General features: G+C 36.7%; 1 protein-coding gene across 8 annotated transcripts in view; it reads right to left on the bottom strand.

Annotated features, from left to right (window-relative positions):
• LOC150099845 (queuosine-tRNA galactosyltransferase-like) overlaps positions 1-26,364 on the bottom strand; it is a 529,602-nt gene extending 503,238 nt beyond the window's left edge. For 3 of the 8 annotated variants that reach the window (XM_090403535.1, XM_090403537.1, XM_090403536.1), the window contains exon 1: positions 26,233-26,355. Coding sequence is in view for 2 of the 8 variants with exons in the window: in XM_090403533.1 (XP_090259659.1) it covers positions 6,483-6,485 (3 nt within the window). In the remaining 6 variants the exon portion in view is untranslated. Of the gene's footprint in view, positions 1-6,482; positions 6,758-26,232 lie in introns of those variants that run through there. The other 5 variants (XM_090403530.1, XM_090403531.1, XM_090403534.1 and 2 more) reach the window with 5 other exon arrangements.
• Between the last annotated feature and the right edge of the window lie 208 nt (positions 26,365-26,572).

The following is a 26,572-nucleotide window of genomic DNA, read 5'->3' as shown; positions in this document are numbered from 1 at the left end:
CACTTCCAGTCTGTTACCACCCTTATGCAATGGCACTATCTTACCTTCCTTCCATTCCCTGGGCACCTTTGCCAAAGCCAGACTTTCATTGAAAAGCCACGTTAAAAGCACTGCCAATTCCCTAGCACATTCTCTCAAAACTCGTGGTGAAATACCATCCAGTCCCACAGCTTTACTGACATCCAGAGTACTCAGTATCTGAAACACACTCTCCTCCTGTACCTCCAGACCTCGAACCAGTCCTATCCCTCTAGCATTAAAACTGACTCCTCTAGGATGAAATACTCCAATAAAGTGTTCATTGAACAATTCCACTATGTCCTCTGCATCAGTCACTCTATTCCCATTTTTATCCCACAATATCATTCTTCCACAGTCATTTCCCCTCCTACTGGCCACATAGCTAAAAAATTCCCTAGGATTTTCTTTGGATCTTAGGGCCAATTTCCTCTCATATTCCAGTTTCGCTTTCATTACCACACTAGTCACTCTTCTGGCCTGTGTCTTATATTCCTCATGCATCTCTTCACCTGTCTCCTTATATCTCTTCCATAGCCTCTTTTTCACATGCAATTCCTGTTTAATATTGTTTGTCATCCACTTTACTCCAAATTGCGTCCTCTTCTTCACTCGTGGTATACAACTTACCATTGCTGATAACAAATATTCTTTCACAATTTCCCACGCACTGGTGATATCCCGGCCTTCCAATTCCTCCCTCCATGAAACTTCCTGAAGTTGACGTCTAAGACTATTATAATCACCTGCCTTATAATTCCACATAAGTTCCCGTCTCTTTGATACTCCTGCATGTCTATTCATTTTCTAAGTCAACACCATATGGTCACTCTCTCCAACTGGTGGGAGAGACGTCAACTGAGTTATTATCAACTCTTCTGATGCTATAACCAAATCCAAAACTTTTGAACCTCTTGTTCCCTCTGTTACATGTTGCCTAAGACATTTGTCCCTCAAGAATTCTAGAAATTCCATTCCCCTATTGCTACATGCATCTTCCTCTCTCCAATTTATACTACTGAAGTTAAAATCTCCCATAACAATCATTCTTCTTGCACTTGCCAAACTTAGCTGTCTAAATATCTCCTGGTCCCCATCCTCTGTGCTCCTGGGTCTGTAGCAACACCCCACTAAATATCCTGTCTTGCCTACCTCTACCTCACACCATACGCTCTCAAAATCATTTGTCTCACTTCCTTCCAAATTCTCTACTCTTAGAGGACATAGGTCATCACTTATCATAAGCAGTACCCCACCACCACGCTTTCCCCTCCTATCCTAACGAAAAATGCTATACCCAGCGACTTCTATTCCTGTTGTTATATCCTCTTCTGTCAACCACGTCTCAGTTTTGTGATGTTTAGCCGTATGTGGTCTTGATGTTTGGAAACAGGGCCGAGCCGTGCAGTTGTGCAGATTGTGCGCAGCACAAGGGCGCTTGAAGATGGGGTGCCATTTTACCACGGGAAATAAGAAAAAAATATATATATATATAAATTTTCTTATTCTTGAATTATATCGTACTATATAAATATCACAATTACAAATTATAGTTAATGCAATAAAAATTAAATTTTAAATCAGTCAAATTATTATGAATTCTTAATAATCTAACAACATTTTTAACTTAATAATTCACCACTTTTTTATAATTTGTTTGAAGTGAAACGTTATCAATATTACCACAGATTTTATTTCACAGAGTAAGCATCGACTCAGCGAAAATTGTATAAATATTCGCGATTGTTTATTATATTTTTAGTGGAAATTGTTAGTTTAAGACAGACCATGAATTCCTTCTTACGCTGTGCTTTGCCCAGTACCGTCTACAGAGTGTAGCATAGAGGCAGCCTGCCTCACGGTGCTGCTTAATAAGGGTGCTCGTTCAGCCATATTACGGCAACATGATATTTTACAAAAATACAGATTTAGTTTAACAAATAAAAAGGTGCCAGTTCCCATTGACAGTTAAATATGTGCTTATTATATTTTATTAATAAAAAAATTACAGTCATACATACTAAAACTAAACATTTTAGAACCCACTTAGTAGATACTTAAGGAAACAACCCATAAAGTATCAATACGATGTGAATTTCATAAACTTTTATAGTCTATATATATATATATATATATATATATATTAAATTATATTATGCATGAATTCTCCTACTCAAATTGCTAATCACTATCGCCCCCAACTTTCACATTGGAGGGATAACTCGTACCCCAGTGAACAATACGCCCTCCACAACAGCAACTATACTGCAGAAATTAGTTTTATCATGACATTGAATATGGCGTAATATATTTCTCAACAAAATTAGAGACAACTGGAAATATATAAACACTAACTAATAATCACATCTCCCCCTCCAACAGAAACTGCTGTATAGACTGGAGCAAACCACATGTTGCAGGTGCAACATACACTTTGCTTGACACTACCCCATCATGAACTAAGAAATATATAGTGAATGCATTTCAGATATTATGGAAATCGGTTTAAGAGAATTAGCATTTCAATTCAATTGTCAACTTCGCAAGATCTTTTGTTAATAAGGCACCAATCATATGCACATCTTAATAGTTGCTTTTTTCTCTGCTGGCCTACAATCGTGCACATCTTTCACTTCTCGTTAGTAATTTGTCAATGATTGTTAATTACATATCTCGTCTTAAATTACTGGTAATTTTTGCTTGATATAATGGGAAAGAAGATGACTCTATTTGGGTAGATAACTTTGATTGCACACTAGGAAACTGCTCTCGAGGACAGAAGAAGTGATGGAGAATAGAAGCTTCTTGGTAAGTCATACCCATTTTCAGTTTTTTTTTTCTGAAAACTTTAGTTTCCCAAAACACCCGCATGTATCTTGCACCACGATTTTTTAGCTTTAATTTTGGGAAAAAAGTGTGAGTTATTGTCGAGTAAATACGGTAATTTTTTTAGAATTTTTTTCAAATTCTTAAGTATGGATCATTGGTTAAAGACTGGATTTATAAAATGCACAAAAGAAAGTAATATAGCAGATATAGAAATAGGCAATTTCACTTGTCTCATTGATGATAAATTATTTATATTAAGTAAAAATGTATAGTATCTTTATAAATTTTGTTCTATTAAAAAAAATCATTTTTTTTTGTTTAAATGTACATCTAAATTCAAATAAAACAGACATTTACAATGAAATATATTTTTATTTATTATTATTATTTTGATAAGGGTATTTTGAAAAAGTACTTGGTAAGGAAAATTAAAGACACAACAGCAACTATACTCACCGAGTATAGTTGCAGGATATCTGAAGTTTCAGAAACACTGATCTATCAAAATATTTAGTCTGAAACATAGGTGTATATTACAATGTTCGTGTTCTTAAATTCCGCTTCGAATATGGATAGACAAAATAGCATCTATCCAAATATGCACTTCTTACATTTTTTTCAGCGTCGTTTCAATTCTGAATGTGAAACATATTGAGTGTATTATACATTTTGTGTTTAAGTGACTTTGGACAATTTTTGACTTTGATTTTGATTGTGTACTTATTTTTGGATTTTTGATAGACAAATAAAATTTTAAAGATAATAGTTTATAAATTATAAACATATTAATCAGCTGAGGGACCATAGCTAAAAATCCCGTATATATGCGGGGTAGACTATCGGTGCATCAGGCTGACACGGATCGAATTAAATTAATAAACATAGGTTATTTATGAGCTATAAAACTCTTTAGATGATCTAAGTTTGTTTACATATACTGCAATTAGCCCTCTCTTGATAGTTTTTTGGCGTATTTTTGCATCATTTCATTTTGTGCGTTACAGTGTTACTATGTAGTTGCCTTTTGTTTTATAAAATATATTTATTGTTGTTTAGTAGATTTTTTGTGAATTTGGATTATTATTCACGTAAAGTAAGTACGTCTATTATATTTTTGCTAAGTTTGAAAATCAGTTAAATTGTTTCATTTTAGTTAATTATCTTATTTTGAAAACAAAAGATTTTTATCTTATGCTGGGTAGACGTCCAGAAGATAAATAATTTTCAATAAGAGATTTATTTATATACTTGTTCTTGTTCTGGTTGGAAGACATTGGGGTTGGGTCCTTTTACTAATTTCTTTAATAAATAATTTTAATATTCTAGAAATTTCTGAATTATTAAACAATTACCAGAATGTAAAAAATATTAAATAAATATCACTGAGAAATCAATCAGTAATATCTCTACATGTTAATTTTCAAAAAAATACCTAAAATGTAAGCATATTTATTATTCAAAGCCTCTGAAAAATCAAATTCTGTAATAAAAAAAAATAGTCAGTCTGTTAAGGGGTTAAAAGATAAGTTTAAGGGAAAATTTCAGAAATTATTATTTATTTTGGTGGACAACTTTTAATGCTCTTCTTAATTTAAGGTCTAACCAAGTATGTTAACCCCCAGATTTCGGGAAAAAAGCCAAAGAAGTTATCTGGTGCACAAAACAGGAAAAGACAATTGCAACAAGTACAACTGGAACATAAATTGGCTGGATCGCTGAATAAATTTTTAACTTCAGGACCACATAAAAAACAAAGAACAGAAAGTTCTGACGAAGCAAGTATTCTGTGTAGCGCTACTACAGATAAAGAGAGGACACAAGATAACTATGAAGAAACAAATGTTACATGCGAAAATGAAACTGACCTGACTGGACTGTCTACAGAAGTTGTGGCAGAAGAAATATTGGATTCCAATTCAGCAAAACACGAAACTTCAAATTTTACTTTAAATTTTAATGATAATGATCCAGTACTTGGCCAAATCATATAACTACTAAAGTTAGAGATAATTTAGTTGAGCATTGCCCATGTTGAGTAGTTAATAAAGAATTTCCCAAAGATGAATCTGGCTGCAAGTTTTCCGATTCATGCTATCATCGAACTTTAGCAAATGGAGAAAAACTTTTATGAAGTTATTTAGTTTATTCAGAATCGCGAAATTCGGTTTTCTGTTATTAGTGCAAAATATTTGGTAGTCAAAATTTCCAACTTACTAACGAATACAGTTGTAACGATTGGCAACATTTGAGTCATATACTAAAAATACACGAAACAAGTTCCACGCACATTAAAAACTGTTCAAAATACAGCGAACTTAAAATGCCGTTGATTAAGAAATGCATTATTGATTGCACACAACAAAGATTATACGAAACTGAGAAAAAATATTGGCAAGCTGCTATAGAACGGTTAATCTACATAATACAATATTTATCAAGACAGTGTATAGCTTTTAGAGGTTCTTTACAAAAACTTTTTGAAAATGATAATGGCAATTTTTTAAAGTTAGTAGAAACTGTCGCTAAATTTGATTCGATGATGGCAGAACACTTGCATCACATCCAAACATCACAAAAAAGGAACATTGCTCATTATTTAGGTGATAAAATACAAAATAAAATTATCCGTATAATTTCTGAAGCTATAAACAAAAAATTTTATAAATGGTTAAAGAGGCAAAAATATTATTCATTAATTCTTGACACTACTCCGGATATAAGCCGCATAGAAAAATTATCTAAAAATGCCACAATAGTGTCAATAACTGGTGGAAACCTCAACAGAAATCAGGGTGTAATTCTAAACAGTTCGTGGAAAAACCTTATCCTCTCTCTTAATCAAGCTGAACTACAGCTAGCCAGTAATCACACTACACGTTTACCACAAACACGCATGCATGATAATGAATAAGAACAATAAGTCCTCTCTGTCATGCAAACGTGTAACCTTAGCTACTAGTTGGTTTACAACGTTTTTTATGTTCCTTTCAATTTGCATTTACTAGTTTTTATGTCATTTCATAAACGCCTTGAAAAAGCCAGACAGTCTGCTGGCAAAACTGGCAGGCTATAATATAAGTTTGTTTTTATGGTCAGCATTAAATAAGCTTGTATTTTAATTATAAACAACCAAATATGTTTAGTTTAGAACAATTATCTATTGTTATCAGATTTGTTAATCAAAATAAAGATACAAATATAGCAGAAATTCATGAACATTTTTTGGGTTTTCAATCTGTAGAAGATACCACTGGGCAAGAACTATTTCAATTTATAAAAAATTATTTAAAATTATTGAATATTAACATTTCGGATGGCTTATGATAACGGTTCAAATATGCGAGGCAAACATAATGGACTGCAGAAAAAAATCATTGAAATAAATTCAAGGGCTTTTTTTATTCCATGTGCTGCTCATTCATTAAATTTGGTAGTTAATGATGCAGCTAAGATATCCTGTGAAACTAAACTTTTTTGGGGTAAACAGGAATTATATAATTATTTAATATCTGTGAATCGTTGGGCTATATTAAAAAAACATTCTTGTTTTAAATTTGAAACCACTTTCTGCTACTAGGTGGGAAAGTAGAGTAGAAGCAATAAAGCCACTTAAAAATAATATCAAGGAAATTTACCATGCTCTTCTTGATATTACGGAAGATGAAACTAAAGATATCGATTCTAGAGTTCAGGCAGACAACTTAATTTCAAAGATTTATTCGTTTAAATTTATTTGCTCTGTTCATGTCTGGTACGAAATCTTAAGTCTCGTAAATGCTGCAAGTAAAATAATGCAGAATCCAACATTTGATATAGGAAAAATTACAGAAAATCTTGATTATGTTATACAAGAATTAAATACTTGCTGAACAGACCAATATTTTGAAAATATTATTAGAACTGCAAAAGAAGTAGCAAACGATCTTAATATTGATCCTATTTTTCCAGACATTCACAAAAGAACAAAAACAAAAATATTTGGTTACGAAGCATCGGATGAGACAACGCATGATCCTAAACAATTTTTAAATAAATTTTTTCTTCGCAATTTTAGACACGACAATAACTTTAGTCACGGAAAGATTCATACTCTTAAAACAACATAGCGAGGACTTTAAAGTTATAAGAGACATTAGCAAATTAAAAGATTGGAGCGATGAATATTTAATGAAACATTGTAAAGATTTGCACTTAATCGCGATATTGATAGTATGACTTTATTTGAGGAATTAAAAACTTTGCGATGTTTTATTAAAAAAGAGTCGGCTCCTCAGGATGTTTTATATATACGAAAATAAATTAACCGACACGTTTCCGAATACTGCGATTGTGATGCGTATTTATTTAACATTGCCAATATCTGTAGCATCAGGGGAAAGAAGTTTTTCAAAACTGAAGCTAATAAAAAATTATTTGCAGTCAACAATGTCTGGAGAGCGTCTAACGGATTTATCAATTATATCAACTGAAAATAATATTATGGATTCATTAGACATTAAATATATTATTAAAAATTTAGTGGCAGCTAAAGCAAGATGGATAAATGTGTAAAATAAATCTACATTTATCTTAATTGTTATATAGATAAAAGCATATCTCCAAATTATCTTTATGTAATATTTCTTTTTATATTAAAATAAAAGAATTTTTGTTATATATATATTCTATTGTATTTATATATTAACGAATAAACATTTTTGAAAATTTTTATTATTAAAAATTCCTTATTAATGAATTTCAGTGATTACAATGTTCTACTACTGTTAAATAAAATTTATTTTTATGTATGCGTATAAACTGTTTTGTACTTTTAACAAAGTAAAATTTTTCGCAAAAAATTTTCATGGAAACTTATTTTATGGGTGCGCTGAAAAAATTTTTGCACAAGGGCGCCTTCCTACCTATGCCCGGCACTGTTTGGAAATACGTTTATTGACAGAAGAAACATATTATCTTGTTTGTTCGTAATAAATACAAGTTGCACGAACATGATATTTTGTTTATGCCAAAATAAATTTAAATAAAGACACTCTCACAAAATAATTTGTGAGGGTGTCTTTTGGAAAAGGTAATAGATTATGAAATTGCTTAATGGGTTTGTACCACAAATTAACACAATAACACAAGGAAAAGAATGAAGAATATATTTAATAGCCATATATTTCAACTTGAAAATTACAGGTAATCATCAGCGGCATACAAAGTAGGTGGATTATTTAATCTATGAACAATGGATTATTTAAAACAGTAAGACACGTGATGTTATACATAAAATAACACAAATGAATGACAGTGGAAAGATTACATTATTTAAAAAAAAATTAATGATGTGCGATTAGAATATGACTGCCATATCTTCGACAGTGAAAGGCAGTCATGCCAATTCAGGTTCAGATAGTGGAGTTATACTTTAGTGCTTTCTTCCTATAAACATTAATATGTTTATTTTAAAAAAAAGCACTAAAGCATTTTTCCACGGTTCGTACCTGAATACCTGCTTCTCCTTATTGAAGATATGGAAGAGTCTTATTCTAATCACATATCATTAATTTTTTTTTTTTGTAATCTTCTTCTTCTTCTGCAGCTTCTCCCACTTAAGTGGAGTCACTGCTGATGATGAGTCTCCTCCACATCCTCCTGTCTTGGGCTGTCACCACATCCAAGTTCTTCATCCTCGAGTCCTCTTCTACCAGCTCCCTCCATCTCTTCTTTGGCCTCCCACGCTTCCTCCTTCCTTGCACATCCATCTGTATGACCCTTCTTCCCACAATAATTGCAATACTATATTAATAATAACACTATATAAATAATAATACTATGTTTACTCTGCTATTCATTTGTGTTGTTCTATGCATAACATCATGTGACTCTTACTGTTTTAAATAATCCATTATTCGTGTTCTATTTTGTATGCAACTGCCTGATGCCACTGATGATGACCTATAATTTTCAGGTTGAAATATATGGCTACTAAACATATTATTCACTCTTTTCCTTGTGTTAATTTGTGAAACCTTATAGCATAAGTATATACTATAATATAGAGTATATGTGTTCTAGCTATAAGTAAACCTTATAGCTGAAACAACAATCAATGGGTTTGTAGGTATTGATAAGTTTATATTTACTCATAATTTGTGCCACTCATTCAGAGATGCTTTTAACATATGGTCTTGTGGAATTCTTGACTAGGTTGCTGTCCTATTAACTCTCCTATACAGTAACCTAGACAAGAAGTCCACAGGACTCCTATATCATGAATTAAAGGCATCTCTGAACGAGCAGCAAAAATTATGAGAAAATATAAACTCATCACTACCTACAAATCTATCAACTAAATTCATAATCTGTTACCTTCTCCAAAAGAAAGTTTCAATAATGATGCTACCTGGTGTATACAAAGTACCATGTTTGTATAACTTTTCTTATTATGAACAAGCGTGCTATTAGGTCGCTACATATGTGATCAGTACAGAGTTCCAGAAAAGATGAGTGCTATTTTGCGTAACAATTGGCAATGTTGCTTGCATTTCAGTATATCGTTTATTTTTGATAAATTGGTGTACCTGTGTGATTGTTAATCTTTGTGGATTTGTTACTGACTTTTTTTAATTGAATTTTTGAATCTTGTCTTGAATCAGAACACGGTGGTAGAAATGAGATTTGTACATCATGCACTGAAAAGATCAAATGCTATTAACAATCTAGACTTTTCAAATATGGTTTGATGTCTTTGTTATTATTATTATTGTTTGACACCTCCAGGGAGTCCAAGGACTCATCGAAGGAGGGCACCTGCTCTACAACTCAGTCTCCACCATTCAATCACCAACTGATCGTAACTACACCAACGACCACTGGTATTTCCACAGACAATCACAAACATCCATACCCAATATAGTATAAAAAACTATAAAGTATCGGCGAATACTAGCGTGAGCTAAATGCAAGTAGCCCTAGAACGTAGTACAAACACGGACAACTCGTTGCAAAGGTGGGATTGCAAAGATCTGATGAAGCCTCAATAAAGGCTGAAACCGGTCTGGGTAGTGACCTCCCACCATAATGTAATAACAGCATAAAAACCTCTGAGTTTCTTATTCGGTTTTAAAACAATGTGGGACCTAATATCCCCTTAATTTAATTAATGTTTATATCGCCGAAATGAAGCCTGTTGGCTCTTTATATTTAAGTAACTTAATGGGTGCACTTTTTGGGACAACTCGTATAGCAGAGTATATAAGTTCTTTTTGCTATACCCTTTGGTATAAATTGGTCTAGCTACTCACTGATGAAGCCTCAATAAAGGCTGAAACCAGTCTGGGTAGTGACCTCCCACCATAATGTAATAACAGCATACATTTCCTAGGAAATGTGTTTTTACATTATAGAAAATACCAAGAATAGCGATCAGAACTTTATCCACCTTTGCAACGAGTTGCCCGTGTTTGTACTACGTTCTAGGACTACTTGCATTTAGCTCACGATAGTATTCGCCGATACTTTTAGAGTTTTTTTTATACTATATTTGGAATGAAACTCTCTGAGTTTTTTATTCGGTTTTAAAACAATGTGGGATCTAATATCCCCTTAATTTAATTAAGATGGGTGGTAATTCCCATTGCCCCCAACTGTATTGCCAATTAGATAGTGAATCTGTACAGAGCTAAATCAGAAAAAAAAACACACTAAAATAATTATGAAAGAATTGACCAGACTTAAAGAAGGTTTGTCTGAAGTGATCGACCTATCCAACCCATTCACCATAGAAGAACTTCTTGCTGCACTCCAGGGAATGGAAACTGGTAAAGCACCCGGATTTGATAATATATTCACCCCAAATTTTTAAAAAAACTCTGGACCAAATACAATGGTATGGATGACAAAATTCTTTTCTAATATTCTACAGAGTGGCAGATTACCAGCAGAATTTAAAAAATCAAAGATAATAGCCATCCAGAAACCTGGAAAGCTTACTGATAAACCTAAAAGCTATAGACCTATAGCACTGCTCACTGTCTGTCTTAAGATATTAGAAAGACTTATTTATTTATAATAGAATTAGTTATATTATTATTGACACTCTCCCTCATGAACAGACCAGTTTCAGGCCTAGGAGCAACTGTGAAAATCAAGTTTTGGTCCTAACGACTCATATCAAATGCGAGTCGTTAGGACCTTATAGACTGGAACAGCCGCATGGAGGAACAGCGTGATCTACGAGCTCCTTAAAATACTGAAATGTAAAAAAATCACCCATCTGATCAACGCTATTCTGCCTAACAGAACAATGGTATTATAGATGATGTTATATGCAAGCCAAGAACACTTAACAATGAATAAGAGTCAGTTCTGACCCCTCTTCTATTCAATTTGTATATTTCTCACCAAGCACTATAAGACTGATTGTAGTGCTTGGAATAAGATGCCACTTGTAGTCTTGGAACAAGACTACAAGTGGCATCTTATTCCAAGACTTAAACATGCTGTTTCCATTTGACAATAGCATGGCATATGACATCTTAAAGAGTACCACTAAAAAACCCTAGATAGAACCTTCTCCTTTAATGGACATCTCTCCAATATTGCTGCCAAACTCAGGACTAGAAATTACATACTGCATAAACTTGCCGAAACAACTAGGGGGGAGGCTTGTGCTCCCACATTAAGGTCATCTGCTCTGGACCTCATTTACCCAACTGCTGAATACTGCTAAGTTGTCTGGCTGAACAGTGCACATGTTAAATTAAATGATACACCATCCTGAATCAGACAATGTGTATCATTTCTGGAACTCCATCATATTGGCTACCAGTTCTGAGCCACATACAACTGCTGCAACTACGATGCCAAGACAACCTGATTTGTGAATATAACAAAATTTACTGAAATCCACTGCTTCCTATACACTCAGATATTGACAGCTTTACATCACAGAGGCTCAAGTCAAGACACTCATCTATTATAATGGTTCAATGACTTGTCACTGAAGGTGATGATGCAACAATAGCATGGCAGACTAAATGGACTGCCCAAGCCCAATAATCTGGCAAACTGTCTTTAACCCAAACAGCCCTCCATCATCAGGGTTCAACCTACCTCAAAAAATATGGATCTCCCTAAACAGGATTTGCACCAACCATGGTAGGTGCAGAGCTTCCTTGTTTACTTGGAGAATAAGACCAAACTCATCTTGTGACTCATTACCAGCATGAGGATAACTAAACAACACATCACATCTGACTGTCCTCACAGAGCCTATACAGGACCTATAAATGACTTCATAACAGTTTCTAAAGATGCTGTTGATTGACTGTCAAACTTAGACATTCAATTTTAATTTTATGATTGTTTGTATATTTTTATATGTATATATGACTACAGTGTCACTTCACACTATTGTATTCTTTTATACATCTTTTATTGTCTTGTATGTTCTTTTTTTGTGTGTGTGTAGTGACATATGAATGTATTCTTCTTCTTAGCCAAATGCTAAATAAATAAACCACTACCTAAAGTCATCTAAACCAGAATTCCTATTCCTATCAGAACCACAACTGGCAACCTCAATTCAATACCGCTGTCCATCCCGAACTACACATTACACAGCTCTTTCTGCCACAAGTGCTACACAATTTTCAGTCAAAGCAGATCATTCCTACTGTTTGATCTGCTTTGACTCAAAATTTCTCTACCAAATCCAGCCCTTTTCATATGCTCTCTCTCCCTCACTGTGATCTTCGGCTATCTCTCTCTCTCTCTCTCTAAAGCTTGAATTCCTTGGAGACTTCAATATCAATAACATATATTGGCTCTGCGTCTCCAGTTTCACCATCTCGGATCATCAATCTTCCTACCAGAATACCTGAAAATCCTCTCCAATTTGCCAACACACTTGACCACTTCCTAGCAAGCTCCCCTTCCAAGTATAGTGTGGTTGTTGGTTCTCCTCTTGCTAACTCGCACCACAACCTCATATAAGTCTCTTTTGCCACAGAACAATCCTCGCGCACCAGTTCAGTCTCATGTCCTTTGGCACTACAGAGGTGACAAGTGGGAGGACCTCCTTGACTTCTATTTCTTCTTCCCATGGTCTGACCACTGCTTCAGTTCTTCTGATCCAAACCTGCTCAGAATGAATAAGAAATCATCCTCAAAAGAATGAAGGCTTTTATCCCTTTCCAAACCTAATTCTCAGCCACTATCCACACTATTCGATTCCCATCCATAACGTGAGGTCTCGTTCTGAGATCTGGTCTCTTTCGACAAAGGTGAGTTAGCCAGTGTCATATGGAGCAGGGTTTTTTGGTTTGTTGTTTGTCAGTTTGCCTGTTCTGGGGGATGAAAAACAGAGTTTTTCGTCCCCCAGAACAGGCAAACTGACCCCATGAATTACAGTCAGGAATACTTAAGAAATGGTCCCTCTCAGCCATAGGCCTGATTTGTCAGCTATGCCAGTCCCGGGCTTGGATAAAATAGGGGGATTGAGATGATGCTGTACTTCCCTGTAAAAGGTGCTCACAGCCATTGTATCATCATATATATAAAAAACACTATCCAATCTTTGGTTCTCAAAAAAGTGTAAAAAAATGTAAAGGATAAAACATCTGCTTTCTCGAAATGGCTAAACCAAAACTTGAGCTATCATCAAATCCATGTCAGACTTTGAAAGGGCCAAATGATGCAAACTCACCTCCAGCCCATATGGCAGTCGCTCCTTTTGGTCCCTTGCCAAGGCTATTGAGCACAACTTCTGCCCACTCAGGTTTCCACCACTTTTCCATCCAGATGGTACTGTAGTTATTTCACCTAAAGATAAGGCAAATTCACTGGCATCACTCTTCTCTTCCAATTCCTGCATTGATGACCCAGGAAAAGTTTCCTCCACTCCACCAAGAACAGGTCCAATCATGTCTCCCATTAGTCTTACAACAAAAAGAAATCCAAAGAATTGTTAATAACCTGAACACAAACAAGGCATCTGGTCCTGATGGTGTCTTACCTATTGTGTTAAAATAATTGTGCCCCAGAACCAACACCTATCCTGTATTGCTCTTCAATTAATCCTATTCAACTAGCATCTACTCTACAACATGGAAACAGGTCCACATCCAGCCCATCCCAAAGAAAAGAGTTATAAGTTAACCAACAAACAATTGTCCAATTGCTCTCACTTCTATTCTCTCAAAAATTATGGAGAAGGTCATCAACAACCAACTCTTGAACCACCTGAAGACATACCAACTATTCAGTGACCAGCAGCATTGATTACACTACTCAAGATTTACAGCTTATTTTCTTGCTTTCACCACCCACTTCTCTCTGGACTCAAGCTATTGAAAAATTTGGAGAAACTCACATGGTTGCCCTTGACATTTCAATGGCATCTGATAGTTTGGCTTTTATCCCTTTGCTTTCTGTACTGTGCAACTGGATCGCCAACTTTCTCACTGGTCGCTCACTGTGTGACATGGTGGACAGTTTCCTTTCCTCAGATTTCCTCATCAGTGCAGGAGTACCCTAAGATTCTGTTCTTTCATCCACTCTCTTCCTCTTGTACATAAATGACCTGCTATCACAGACATCCAATTCTATCCCTAGCTTTTTTGATGAAAGCACACTCGATTCCTCCTTTTCATTCGACAAACCTTGTAGTACTCAAGTATTAGAATTCTCAAGATCTACCATGACAAGCAACCTGAACTCAGCTCTCCTAGCTACATCTCAGTGGGGCAAGGACAACCTTGTAAACTTCAATGCCACCGAAACTCAGTCCTGTCAGATATCTTAAAGAAAGAGCTCACATGCCACTCTGTTACCTTCAGTAATACTGAGATATCCAAGCATGATCAGATTCTCTTCTTGGACTGAGCTGCACCTCAGATCTTTCCTGGCACAACTGCATTTCAACTATAGCTTCTGCAGCCACAAAAAAACCTGGTGTACTTTTTTGCCCAAGACACTACTTCACAGCTGCTAACTCTATGCACTGCATAAATATGCCCAGCCATGGAATATTGCTCCCATATTTGGGCTAGTGCACCAAAACCCTAAGATTGCCCGATTCTGTTTAGAAGAGGGCAATCCAGCTAATTTTATTTTTATTTATTCGTGTGGAGTTTCCTCCCCTGTCCCTATTCGGAGAGTTGAGTCCCATCATGGGGAGTTAAGTATTTATGACTGTACATCAGTGTGTGTTCACAGGGCCGTTTGCGGGATGAAAACCCCAGATAAACTGGCAGAAAAAACCCTGCTGTCCACGCCCAAGACTGGCTAACTTGGCTATGGCTGAGAAAAATCCTTAAGCTCCTCACATCAATGACAGGAATCACACCTAGGACACTCCTTCCCCAGGCATATGGTTGCGAAGTGCAAAGCCACTAGGCTAACTGCACGGATATCCAGCAAAGTAATGCCCCCCTCTCTCACATACCCAATTTCTCTCTCAGAGATGTTCAGTTTCTGCCTTGTGCCTCTTCTACAGATAGTTTCAGGACTCTGCTGAATTAACCAGTGTTATTCCCCCACTCTCCACCAAAATCATTAAAACAAGAGTCACTGCTAACCAACACCCTTTTACATACCCTCTTGAAACTCACTGAACCAACTTCATTCCATCTATTTCTGACCTATGGAACAGTCTCTCCCACTCTGGCCAAAGATTGCAATCTTTGGCCAGAGTGGGGGAGACTGTTAAAGTCATTTAACAGTCTCTCCCATCAGCTGTTAAAGAAAAATGGGAGCAGATTCCTCCTCTCTCTCCTATTCCTCTTGCCCACACATGGCACTAATGCGCTATATGTCATGTAGCGGCCTTTCGTGTGTGTGTGAATCAGATATATATAAAAATAAATAAATAAATAAAAATAAGTAAAGTAAAGGCATCTTCTTCTGATATTAATTTTATCAGAAGTTGAACTTTTAGAAATTACTGGAGATGAGCAGAGAGGAACTTCCTCACTGCTCATCCCCAGTAACCATTTCAGTATACCTTCTGACTTGGGTGTCCCACCTTCCAGCACTATATCACAATAACTTAAGCCTCTATTTATAAGATTTTCTTGGCAAAATATATACAGAAGTGATTTCCCACTTCTGTATATATTTTTTAAGATCTGAGGTGCAGGTCAGTCCAAGAAGAGAAATCTGATGATGCTTGAATATCTCAATATATCCAGTTTGCCACTGGAAACACACGGAAAGTGTAATTCTTCAAAGTTGCTGCTTTCTTAATTGGACAATTTATTGGTAGTGGAAGATAGGTCATAACTAACAAATTCTGTACATTACATCCAACTCAGTCTGCAGTGTACCTTTTCTTTGCTGCATAAGTTTCTGTATAGCAAGCAAATGCATTATTTTTATTTTAGTAATCTCTCCATTTTGGGACCATTTCCTCAAATGTTTTAATTAACATGGGCATTACTGCCAGTTTTTTCAGCAGAGACTTTTTTTTTTTTTTGAGGGGGAAGGATTTTTTTTTGTTGTTGTTCCGTTTTCTCTCTTCTTTAACTTTGTGGGCTTCTAGCTCTGTAAGATCATCCGAGCTCTTTTTCCACAGTTTCCATCAATGCTCATTGTCAAAATTCAACCCTTTAGATAGCAGCACTATCTTCTCACCAGTTTTTTGAGACTTTGTCTTTGTCAAACAGTGTGAATGTAACAACATATATGGATACTGCCTCAGTGTCAGAAAACCAATCACAGGATACCTCCCCCACACACACACCTTAATACACACAATATACCTATCATCTTAAACTCGTTCACTGTCAAGGTGCTCAAGTAATTCTGGCCATCCTTTTCATTCATTCACCCTTCTTTAAGCTCACTCTTGCAATGCACATTATTACACAACTTCCAGGGGTGATCCCTACTTCTCTATCTATTTGTTATGTATTGAAAAATTTATTTTCTTTCAATCTTATAAAACTGCCTTTAACTTAAAGTTTCCTATCTTTTCCACTTATCAGCTAAACTTTGCAACCCAAATATGTTCAACCCATCATCACAGGAAGCATTTCACAGACCTGTCACCAGTCTGGTCACTCTTCTTTGAATCCTCTCCACCACTTCCTGATCCCCAAGAAAGGTGATCAAATCTGTCAGCAGTAGGCAGCTGAATCATAGCTTTATAAAGAGGGCTAATAACTTACATATCTTTATTTTTGGTGTGTTTTCCAACATCAAAGTAATCCTTTGAGCTATTTTGCAAAAGTACAATGTGCCCTCTGAAATTCAACTATCCACCATTACTCCAAAGTTAATTGTCTCATCAATTTGCTGCAATATAACATGTGTTTACATGTTGATGGTACTGTATTTATATTACACACTGATTTACCATTAACATGAAAGATTACACCACAGTATGTAATCTTTTCATCCCGAAATGCATTACCTCACATTTTGCAACATTAAATTGACAATCATGGGAAGGGTAGTAAGAGTGTTGCCTAGGTATGACTGTGGTGAGATGAGGCAGAGAGCAAGGATTATGAATGACATGTTGGCTGAAATGTGTGAGGAGAGAGGAGTACAGTTTGTTAATCTGTGGAATGAGTTTGAAGGACAAAGTAAACTATATAAGAGAGATGGACTGCATTTGAGTGGTTATGGTGTGAGTCGCTTGAAGAGACTGCTGCTGGAAGGTAGAGAAGTGAGTACAGAGAATGAATCAGATCTAGCGGGTAGTGATGTGGAAGAGCAAGAGAGTAAGACGGGAAAGATTGAAGAGGTGGTTATGAATGAGGAAGTGAGTGGCATGAGTATGGAAAATGAGAGAATGGGCATACAAGAGGAAACAGGGAGGCTCAGGGTGGACAGGGGTACACAGCATGAGAAAGGTAGATGCTCCAAGAGGAGGTGAGCATGTGTAAGCAGGAAAGGAATGGGATGACCAGGGATCAAGAGGAAACAGTTGGAATTGAAAAGGGTTTTAAAATGAAGAAGCAGAAAAGGAAATGGCCCCAGTTGAGCATGGAGAGATCACATCAAGTGGCTGGTATCAGTGGAACTAGCTGTAGATCCAGAAATGAGCTGTTATGTTTGTATACAAATGCTAGAAGTGTAAAAAACAAGGCATATGAAATGGTTGTACTAATTGAGTCTGTTCACCCAAAAATTGTAGGAATAAGTAAGACATGGTTGGATGAGGACGACATCCTGACAGGAACAGAGATGGAAGGGTATGATGTTTCGTGAGGACAGAAGGAGTAAAAAGGGAGGGAGAATACTATTGATGACAGAGAAAGAGTTATGTCCATACAAAGTAGAGATGCAAGAGGGAAACAGTGCCAGTGGTTTTGAGGCAGTATGGTGTAAGATAGAGGTGAATGAAATGAAATACTTGGTTGGATGTTGTTATAGACCAGGTAATATGGATGGTAGTGATAATGAAATGTATGATCAAACTGGCCAAGCAAATAAGAAAAGAGTGATCATTATGGGAGATTTTAATAATGGCAATATAGACTGGAATGATGAGGTAGCAACTGGAAGTAAAGAAAATTAGTTTCTTGAGTTTTTGAGGGATAACTACCTCAGACAGTATGTAACAAAGGGCACACCAGGATTGAGGGTCTTGGATTTGGTCATCTCATCAGAGGATGTAATTATAAATGAGGTGTCAAATCATCCCCCAATTGGTGAGAGTGACCATGAGGTGATTACCTGGGTGGTTGCCAGCAGTGCGAGGGCCTCTGTGAGAAAAGAGTATATGTGGAACTACAAGGGGGGGGGGGTGATTATGAAGGGCTCAGGAGACAGCTTGCAGGTGTAGCGTGGAATGAGGAGTTAGCTGGAAAAGAGATCAATGCAGCTTGGGAGATTTTCAAAAACTATCTAGTAGATGCAATGTTTAAATGTATTCCAAGGGTGAGAAGGTTAAATAAGGTAGGTGTGAAATGGATGAATAAAGAGATTAAGCATGTGATACAGAGAAAAAGGGCATTGTGGAGACAGCATAAGAAAAGTGGAAATAACCAATTCCATGAGGACTACAAAGACCAGACAAGGTGGGTGACTTGGTTGGTGAGGGTAGCTAAAGTGAGGTATGAACAGCAGTCAGCTAATGAAGCTAAAAAGAATCCTACTAAGAAGTTCTTTCAATATGTAGCCAGCAAAAGAAAGAATGGTTATGGATGGATGATACTGACTGGAGAAAATGGTATAAAGACAACTTTTGCAGAAGGTGTGGTGGAGATGCTTAATGAGCAGTTCATAAAGGTCTTTCAATCTTGTGAATGTGACTTCATGGAGAGATTGAGAGCAGCTGATAATGGGGAGGAGAGACTGACTGTAAGTGATCAAGAGGTGTATGAGTTGAGCAAACTAGATGTAAATAAGGCTGTGTGACATGATAATATATCACCACGTATTCTGAAGGAATGTGCGTTATTTTCTTGAGTTTTTGAGGGATAACTACCTCAGACAGTATGTAACAGAGGGCACAATATGTCAAGGCCAGGGTTGACGCTGGCCTTGACATATTTTTTTAATACGAGTCTTGCACTCGGTCAAGTTCCTAAGGAGTGGGAGGAGGGCAAGATTGTGCCACTTCATAAAGGAAATGAGAGAACTGAAGCATCAAACTATATGCCTATCTGTGTGTCAGGTGTTGTGGTTAAGTTGTTCGAGAAGCTTGTGAGAACTAGGATCCAGAATTGGGTTGACAAAAATGGTATTATCTTTCATGGACAGCATGGATTTGTTAAAGGGAGGTCATGTTTTAGTAATCTACATACTTATTACAATAAGGTGACCGCTTCCTTGGACAGAGGAGAAGGATACACAGTAATATACTTAGATTTCGCAAAGGCTTTTGATAGATTACTGCATGATAAGTTGATAGTCAACCTATAGCGGATGGGGGTTGGATATTAGATTGGTGCATTGGATTGGAGACTGGCTATCTGATAGGTATCAATAAGTTGTGTATGGGGAGCGATATCCAGGAAAAGATAAGTCACTAGTGGTGTGCCTCAGGGCCATGTTTAACTTGTATATTAATGATATTGGTGAAGATTTGGATGGAGATATTCAGTTGTTTGCACATGATGGAGTTGGGACAAACCATGAAGTGTAGAGAAGATGTTGCCTTACAAGAAGACTTGAATAAATTGGGTGGTTGGGCACAGAAATGGGGATGCGAGTTCAATGGTGCAAAATGTAAGGTTTTAAGATGTGAAAAACAAAGATTGATGCAGAATTTATGATTGGTGAGGATATATTGTTAGAGGTGAAGGAAATAAGAGATCTGGGGGTGATAATGGATAATTATCTGAAATTTAAGGGACACATCGCCAAAATTGTGAAGACAACACAAAGGCTTCTGGGAATGATGCGGAGGACACCAACTTATAGATGTAGAGAGATTCTTGTTCCGTTGCAAAGGCTTTGATTAGGCCACATATGGACTATTGTGCCCAGATTTGGTCACCTGGTTTTCAGAAGGAAGAAGAGATGTTGGAAAGGATCCAAAGGCAACTGACTAAGGTAGTTTCTAACCTCTGGAATGTCGAGTATGAGGAAAGATTGAGAAGATGCAACTTGCAGAGTTTGGTGGACAGGAGAAAGCTGCAGGGCCGTCATCAGATTAAATTGCGCTCTTAGGCAAACAATTAAATATTGCCCCTGATGGATTATAAGACAAAAATATAAGAAAATCTCCAATTGCTATTTTGTTTTTATTACAACAGAAATATTATTATGTAATGCAAAACAATTACATAATAATATTAATTAAATATTTGCTTTACAGGGACATCACACAATAAAACTGTTTATAAGCTCGTCTAACTTTAAATTATAAGCTATGTCCGGCTCTGTCGATATAGTTGCTAGACCAACCAATCTTTCTTGGATCATTGCATATGATCCAAGAAAGATCGGCAAATAATTTTGCAAATAATTTTTAATCAGTTTAAACTTCTTTCCACTCACTATGCTAACAGGAATTGTTACTGTAGCAACAGCGCCTGCCGCAATATGGCTGAATGAGCGCTTTTATTAAGCCACGCCGTGAGGCAGTCTGCTTCTATGCTACACCCTGTCAATGGTACTGGGAAGAGGGGAGAAATGATAGAGACCTACAAGTTAGTAAGGGGTTGTTATAGGATCAATGCTGGAGAGGGTCTACAGAAAATAGTGGAAGATCAGGGGAGAACCAGAGGTCATCCCTGGAAACTGTATAAAGAGGGTGTGAGAAGGGGAGTGAGAGGCAGGTTTTTTCATGCAGAGACGTGAATGATTTGAATGCCTTGCCTGAGAGTGTGGTGTCTGCAGAAAATTTGAGTGTGTTTAAAGCACGGTGTGATGAGCTGTTTGTATGATAAACGGACCTCCCAGATGAGTCTTTGAGTCCATGGGGTCTTGGGTAATAACAATAATAATCATAGTTCTATGCCCACAACTGCTAATTTATTTAAATCACCCTGCAGGATATCTATATCACCCTTATTGACTATTGTCCTCCCCAGAAAAAAATAAATATCCCCCTTAAATGTTTTGCTGTCATTAATGTATAAATTAAAGAGCAATGGCTCTGGTATAGAGCCCTGGGGCACTCCACTAGTCGCCCTCATTCGCCTTGAATCCACTCCACCATACACCACCCTCTGATGTCTGTCTGTCAGTCAGCCACCAGCTTTATATCGATTCCTATTTGCTCCAACTTTTGTAAGTTTTCCATATGGTATTCTGTTGTGGACCAAAAAGTATCATATTCCTACCACTCATTCCTAGATTTTACCTTTAACAAACTTTTTCAATACTTTAACCACCACTACTGGAATATTAACTGGTCTGTAATTTGCTACCTCTGTTTTGGAGCCACATCTATGTAGTGGATCTTACTATAATAAATTTAGTTTAATCCTTTAACCAAGTGTAAGCAAACAAAGTTTGTGCCTGAAGTATCTTCAGGACTGAAGAAAACTAAATAAATTTAGTTTAATCCTTTAAAGGCGCAAACTTTGTTTGCTTACTTCGATAAAGGATTAAACTAAATTTATTATAGTCTAACCAAGTGGGAAAAAACTTCCAACATCTTTCTCTAAATCCAAAGTAATTTAATAATAAGGTGGTACCACCTTTTGGCAACTCGTATAGGTAAATATGACTTCGCCATTGCTTCTGCCTTAGTATCACCATTTCTGGGTCTGGCTCCCACTGACAAGACCTCAAAAAAGGAATAGCAATGCTGTAGCCTGTGAAGTTAACTGAGGCATGGCTGTTGCTGTTACCCTTCGAGATATGAGCGGCCCTATTCGGTGGTGGGGGTGAGCCTGCCATGGTGTAGAGTCAACCGGTTCTGAGAGTTCTTCTCAGTGGCAGGGTGAACCTGTTACTGAGAGGAACAACGCTTAGTTTTTGGAGTGCGACCTGTACTTGAACATCCAATAAAGGTCGAAACCGGTCTGGGTAGTGGCCGTTCCCTTAATGCATAGCATTATACATGTCTGCAAGGAGATGTGTTTTGCATTATGGCAGATACTGAGAAAAGGAGTGATGAGAGCTTGGTCCACCTTTACCACAAGTTGCCTCAGTCCTGAAGATGCTTCAGGCACAAACTTTGTTTGCTTACACTTGGATAAAAAGGATTAAACTAAATTTATTATAGTCTAACCAAGTGGGAAAAAACTTCCAAGGATCTTACTATCTTACCCTCTTTCCACTTCCATGGAACTTTGCTAGAGCTGAAACATAGATTAATCAACTTTGTCAGTATGAACACCTCCAGTTCTACTGAGTCCTCATGTCAGCCTCTGTCACATTAGTAACTTGAATGTCTTTGCCTGGATGATAATCTTGCAAAGTGATCACTCAATAGTCCAACTATTTCTTCTGATTCTGTTGAGTAAGTTTTCCCCATAATCATTGTTTCTCTTATTTGCCACATAGCAAAAAATCTCTTTTAGATTTTTTGATTTACTTTGGCCCATTTTGCTAATTTTTTCTCAAAATCTGATTTGGCTTTCCTTACCATGCTAGTCACCCTTCATGCCTACAATTGTACTGCTCACAAATATGTCAATCACTTTTTCTTTTATATTCTCTCCACATTTTCTTTTCTTGGCAGCTTCTGCTTTATAGCTATACTCAACCACTTAACCCCCATTTGGCTGTGGCCTGACTGTGGGTATGCAGTCTGATGCTGCTTCTCTAAAACGATCTTCACCACTCCCCATTATCTACTGGCATTTTTCCCTTGTAGCTTCTTAAGCAACAGCACTGCTTCCAGCTGCCTCCCAAGTCTGCCTTTCTTGACAGAGAATTCCACATTATTAGCAACCTCCAAGAACAAGACTGTATGTATAGTCACTTTCCCCAGCTGGAGACAGAGTGTCTATCTTAGTCACAAATACATCTGATGCTATTCCCAGAACGAGCACTCTCATACTCTTTGTTCCCTCTACCACATGCTATTTCAGATAATTATCTCTTACCAACTGTATAAATTCCCCTTTCATCTTGTCATGCCCATTTTTCCTCACTCCAATCACTGTTCCCATAGCAGAAGTCTCACATGTAATCATTATGCTAATCTTCTGATGCCTAGCACTTACATCTTCTTGAGGATACCCCCCCCCCCAGTTTCCTGGTCTATAGCAGAAATTAACAAATTTTGTCCTACTGTCCTCTATCTCACACCAGATAGCCTCAAATGAAGTCCCCCCCCCCAAGACCTAATATCCTCCTTAACTTCTCGTTTTGCTGGTTAAGTTCTGCTATCATCAGCAACACCCCTTCTCCTTTGCCTATAAGTTTTGGCAAAGTCGAGCTGACCAATGTCAAAAATTTCTCTCCTGTATTTCTGACATTTCCCTCATTTGTGCAGACATGCATTTCAACATCTTCTTGAACCCATAGTGACCCTTGCATAATGCCATTTACCAATCTATTCAGATTTGAAACCTGTGAAACTGCATTTGGCATCATAATCTTTTCTGTACACACTCATTTATCCCAAGAATGGTTAAACCCACACCCAACTGCATCTCCCAGTACTTCTAGTTTCTTTATTTTGCATTTAATAACACATTCTCTGCAACGTGTTATTAAATGTAAAATTAATAAAGTGAATAACACATTCTCTCTAAATATTAACTCGAAAACAATTCACATGCAGTCCATTAGGCATGCACAAGTCCTTTAGTCCATCAAATTCACTCCATACATCTATAAGCTGCACACCATTCCTCCTACACTATCTTTTCAATGCCACATTAGCAATCATGGCCTTTCGCAATTCTGTCTCATACTAGGGCACCAGACTCGCAATCTTTACAGTCTCACTCTCCTTTTTCACTTCAATCCAATTTTTCATATCTTCTCTCTCATTACATATTTCTGACCTTTCAAATCATTCATGATAGCCAAAACAATAAATTCTTTCACTTCTCCTCATATCACTAACAACCTCGATTTTCCAACCTGGAAACATGTTTTCATCACTTTCATTAAGTACACCTCTAATCATCGAATCTCCATACAATACTTTCACCCTTTCTCTCAGTTTCTTGCACTTGAATAATTCCCATTTACTTGTTTCTTCCATTCTCTCCCTCTTGCTGTACCACACACACTAATAATTGCTCTAGTCACATTAGCTCAGATTTTGTTTGTTAAGGACTCTGTGCAAGTGTGCTATTTCTTCCTTCCAATCACCTCATCATCCACATTACCTTCAGCCACTGCTTTCATACTCTCTCATATTTCATCCACTGTAGTTCCCTCCTTGCATTCTCTACAAAACTTTCACTACAGTGCCTTACATCACTATAAATGGTTATTTCATTCTCCAACTTTCCACATGACTTGCATTTTTTGCACTCGCACGCAAAATATTTCCGACACATTCTCTTCCCCACTGCTTTCATACCATAAATATGGCTAAGTGTAAGGTAATGCATTTTGGGAGGATGAGACCACATACAGTGTACTATATTAATTGAAATGAACTGCAAGAAGTTGACAAGTCAAGGGACTTGAGAGTACCATTGCAATATACCCTCTAAACTTTAGTTCTCTGTCAAGAGGGTATATTGCAATGGTGGCCAAAACAGCACATTTACTTTTTCTTAAAAAAATCAAATTGCATGGTTGTTGAAGAACACACTGAAAAGCAGGGATAGAGAAGTTATTGTTTCACTTTATAAGGTATTAATAAGGTCACATCTGATCACCAGGATTCATTGGTGATGAAGTGGTGGAGAGGATTGAGAGGCCAGTGACAAAGATTCTTACAGGTCTGTGGAATGTTTGCTATGAGGATAGACTGGAGGTCTGGCTCCAAAAACAAGGTGATAGGTGTAAGAGAGGAAATATGATAGAAGCATATAACTTATTAAAGAGGTTTTATAGGATTGACACTCATCACGTTTTTCTGTACAATGCTGGAAGGAAGAGATTGAGGGATCATCCACAAACACAGCACAGATGTGCTACGGATTCTTGTACCTTTCCTGTGTGGGATGTGTGTGTGTGTGTGTGTGTGTATGTATGTATATATATATATATATATATATATATATATCCCTGAAAATTGTGTAAGAATGGTGTTAACAAGGGTGTTAGGACTAGATTTTTTGCTTTAAGGGTGGTGAATGAGTGGAATGCATTGCCAGAGATTGCAAGTGCTTCATCTGTGAATTAGTTCAAGGAGAAGTATGACAGGTATTGTGTGAATAATGGTTAATGTCAATGTAGGGTCTCCCACATTGCATTGAGTCTTCTGACTCCATGGAGACACCCGTTATAATAATAAACCATTCACTCTTGCCAATGAGTACATTGAACATACACTACATAGTACAAAATCTCTCATTTCTACTTCTTTTTTTTCTCACTTTCAGCAGCAGCAGTTGCCTGGGCAAAAGTATTTCTTAAATAACTGTCATGCATATTGTCATCCATTATGCTGCACAAGGATCAGGGGGGGGGGGGGGTTATAAACGTGTTAATGGCATAACCCACTAATCGGACATTGCCAGGAGAAACGTTTCCATTTCAAAATTTCGTAACTAGCAATTCTTCACCTCTGGTTTATGAATGAATGATCATCATCCAAAATTTACTGACGTCCACCGTCTTTTGTAAAATTATATATCGAAGTTCGTTAGGTCAGGTAATCCTTTGAACGGTGGCATCATCTACCGCCCTACACGGTTACTGAAATTTGCTGTTCGGCTTCATGTACATCTGAGGCTTAAAACTGTTCCGTATTTTTTTCCTTTTTTTTTTTTTTAACAAAAACACAGGCATTTAAAGAAAAATGGAAACTTTGTGCTTTCTCTAAATGCACAATGCAAGTTTCGTTCATTCATTCGTAAATTCAAATCACTCAATGAAATATCAAAAAATTGACATAGTGTAATTTCTCACCTCTGTACAAGTTCAGAAGAACAAGAAAATCCCTGGACGGTCGTTGATTTTTATTTAAAAAAATTGACTTTTAAAACTGCACTCTTTTAGACGTTGATCGAACATGAAATTCGGTGGAAGGCGACATCCTCCTCCGCTCACACCGCGGAAGCTGAAATTTTCTGTTAAGCTTCATAGAAAGTGTGAAGCATGCAAAAAAAATTGCATATTTTTTAAAAGGGATAGAAATAGACATTTAGAGGTAAATGCCAGTATTCCGTGGTAAAAAAAAAAAAAAAAAAAGGAAACTTCAAGCTTTTTGTTTGAATTTTTTTCTCTACATGTTTAATCTCGCTTTACA

This window comes from Typopeltis vanoorti, chromosome 14 (assembly GCF_054136105.1).
Source record: "Typopeltis vanoorti isolate ZY-2024b chromosome 14, IOZ_Tvanoo_1.0, whole genome shotgun sequence".
Classification (NCBI taxonomy): Eukaryota; Metazoa; Arthropoda; class Arachnida; order Uropygi; family Thelyphonidae; genus Typopeltis; species Typopeltis vanoorti.
The sequence above is the reverse complement of the archived record's forward strand: the minus strand, read 5'-3'. Positions and strand labels throughout refer to the sequence as shown.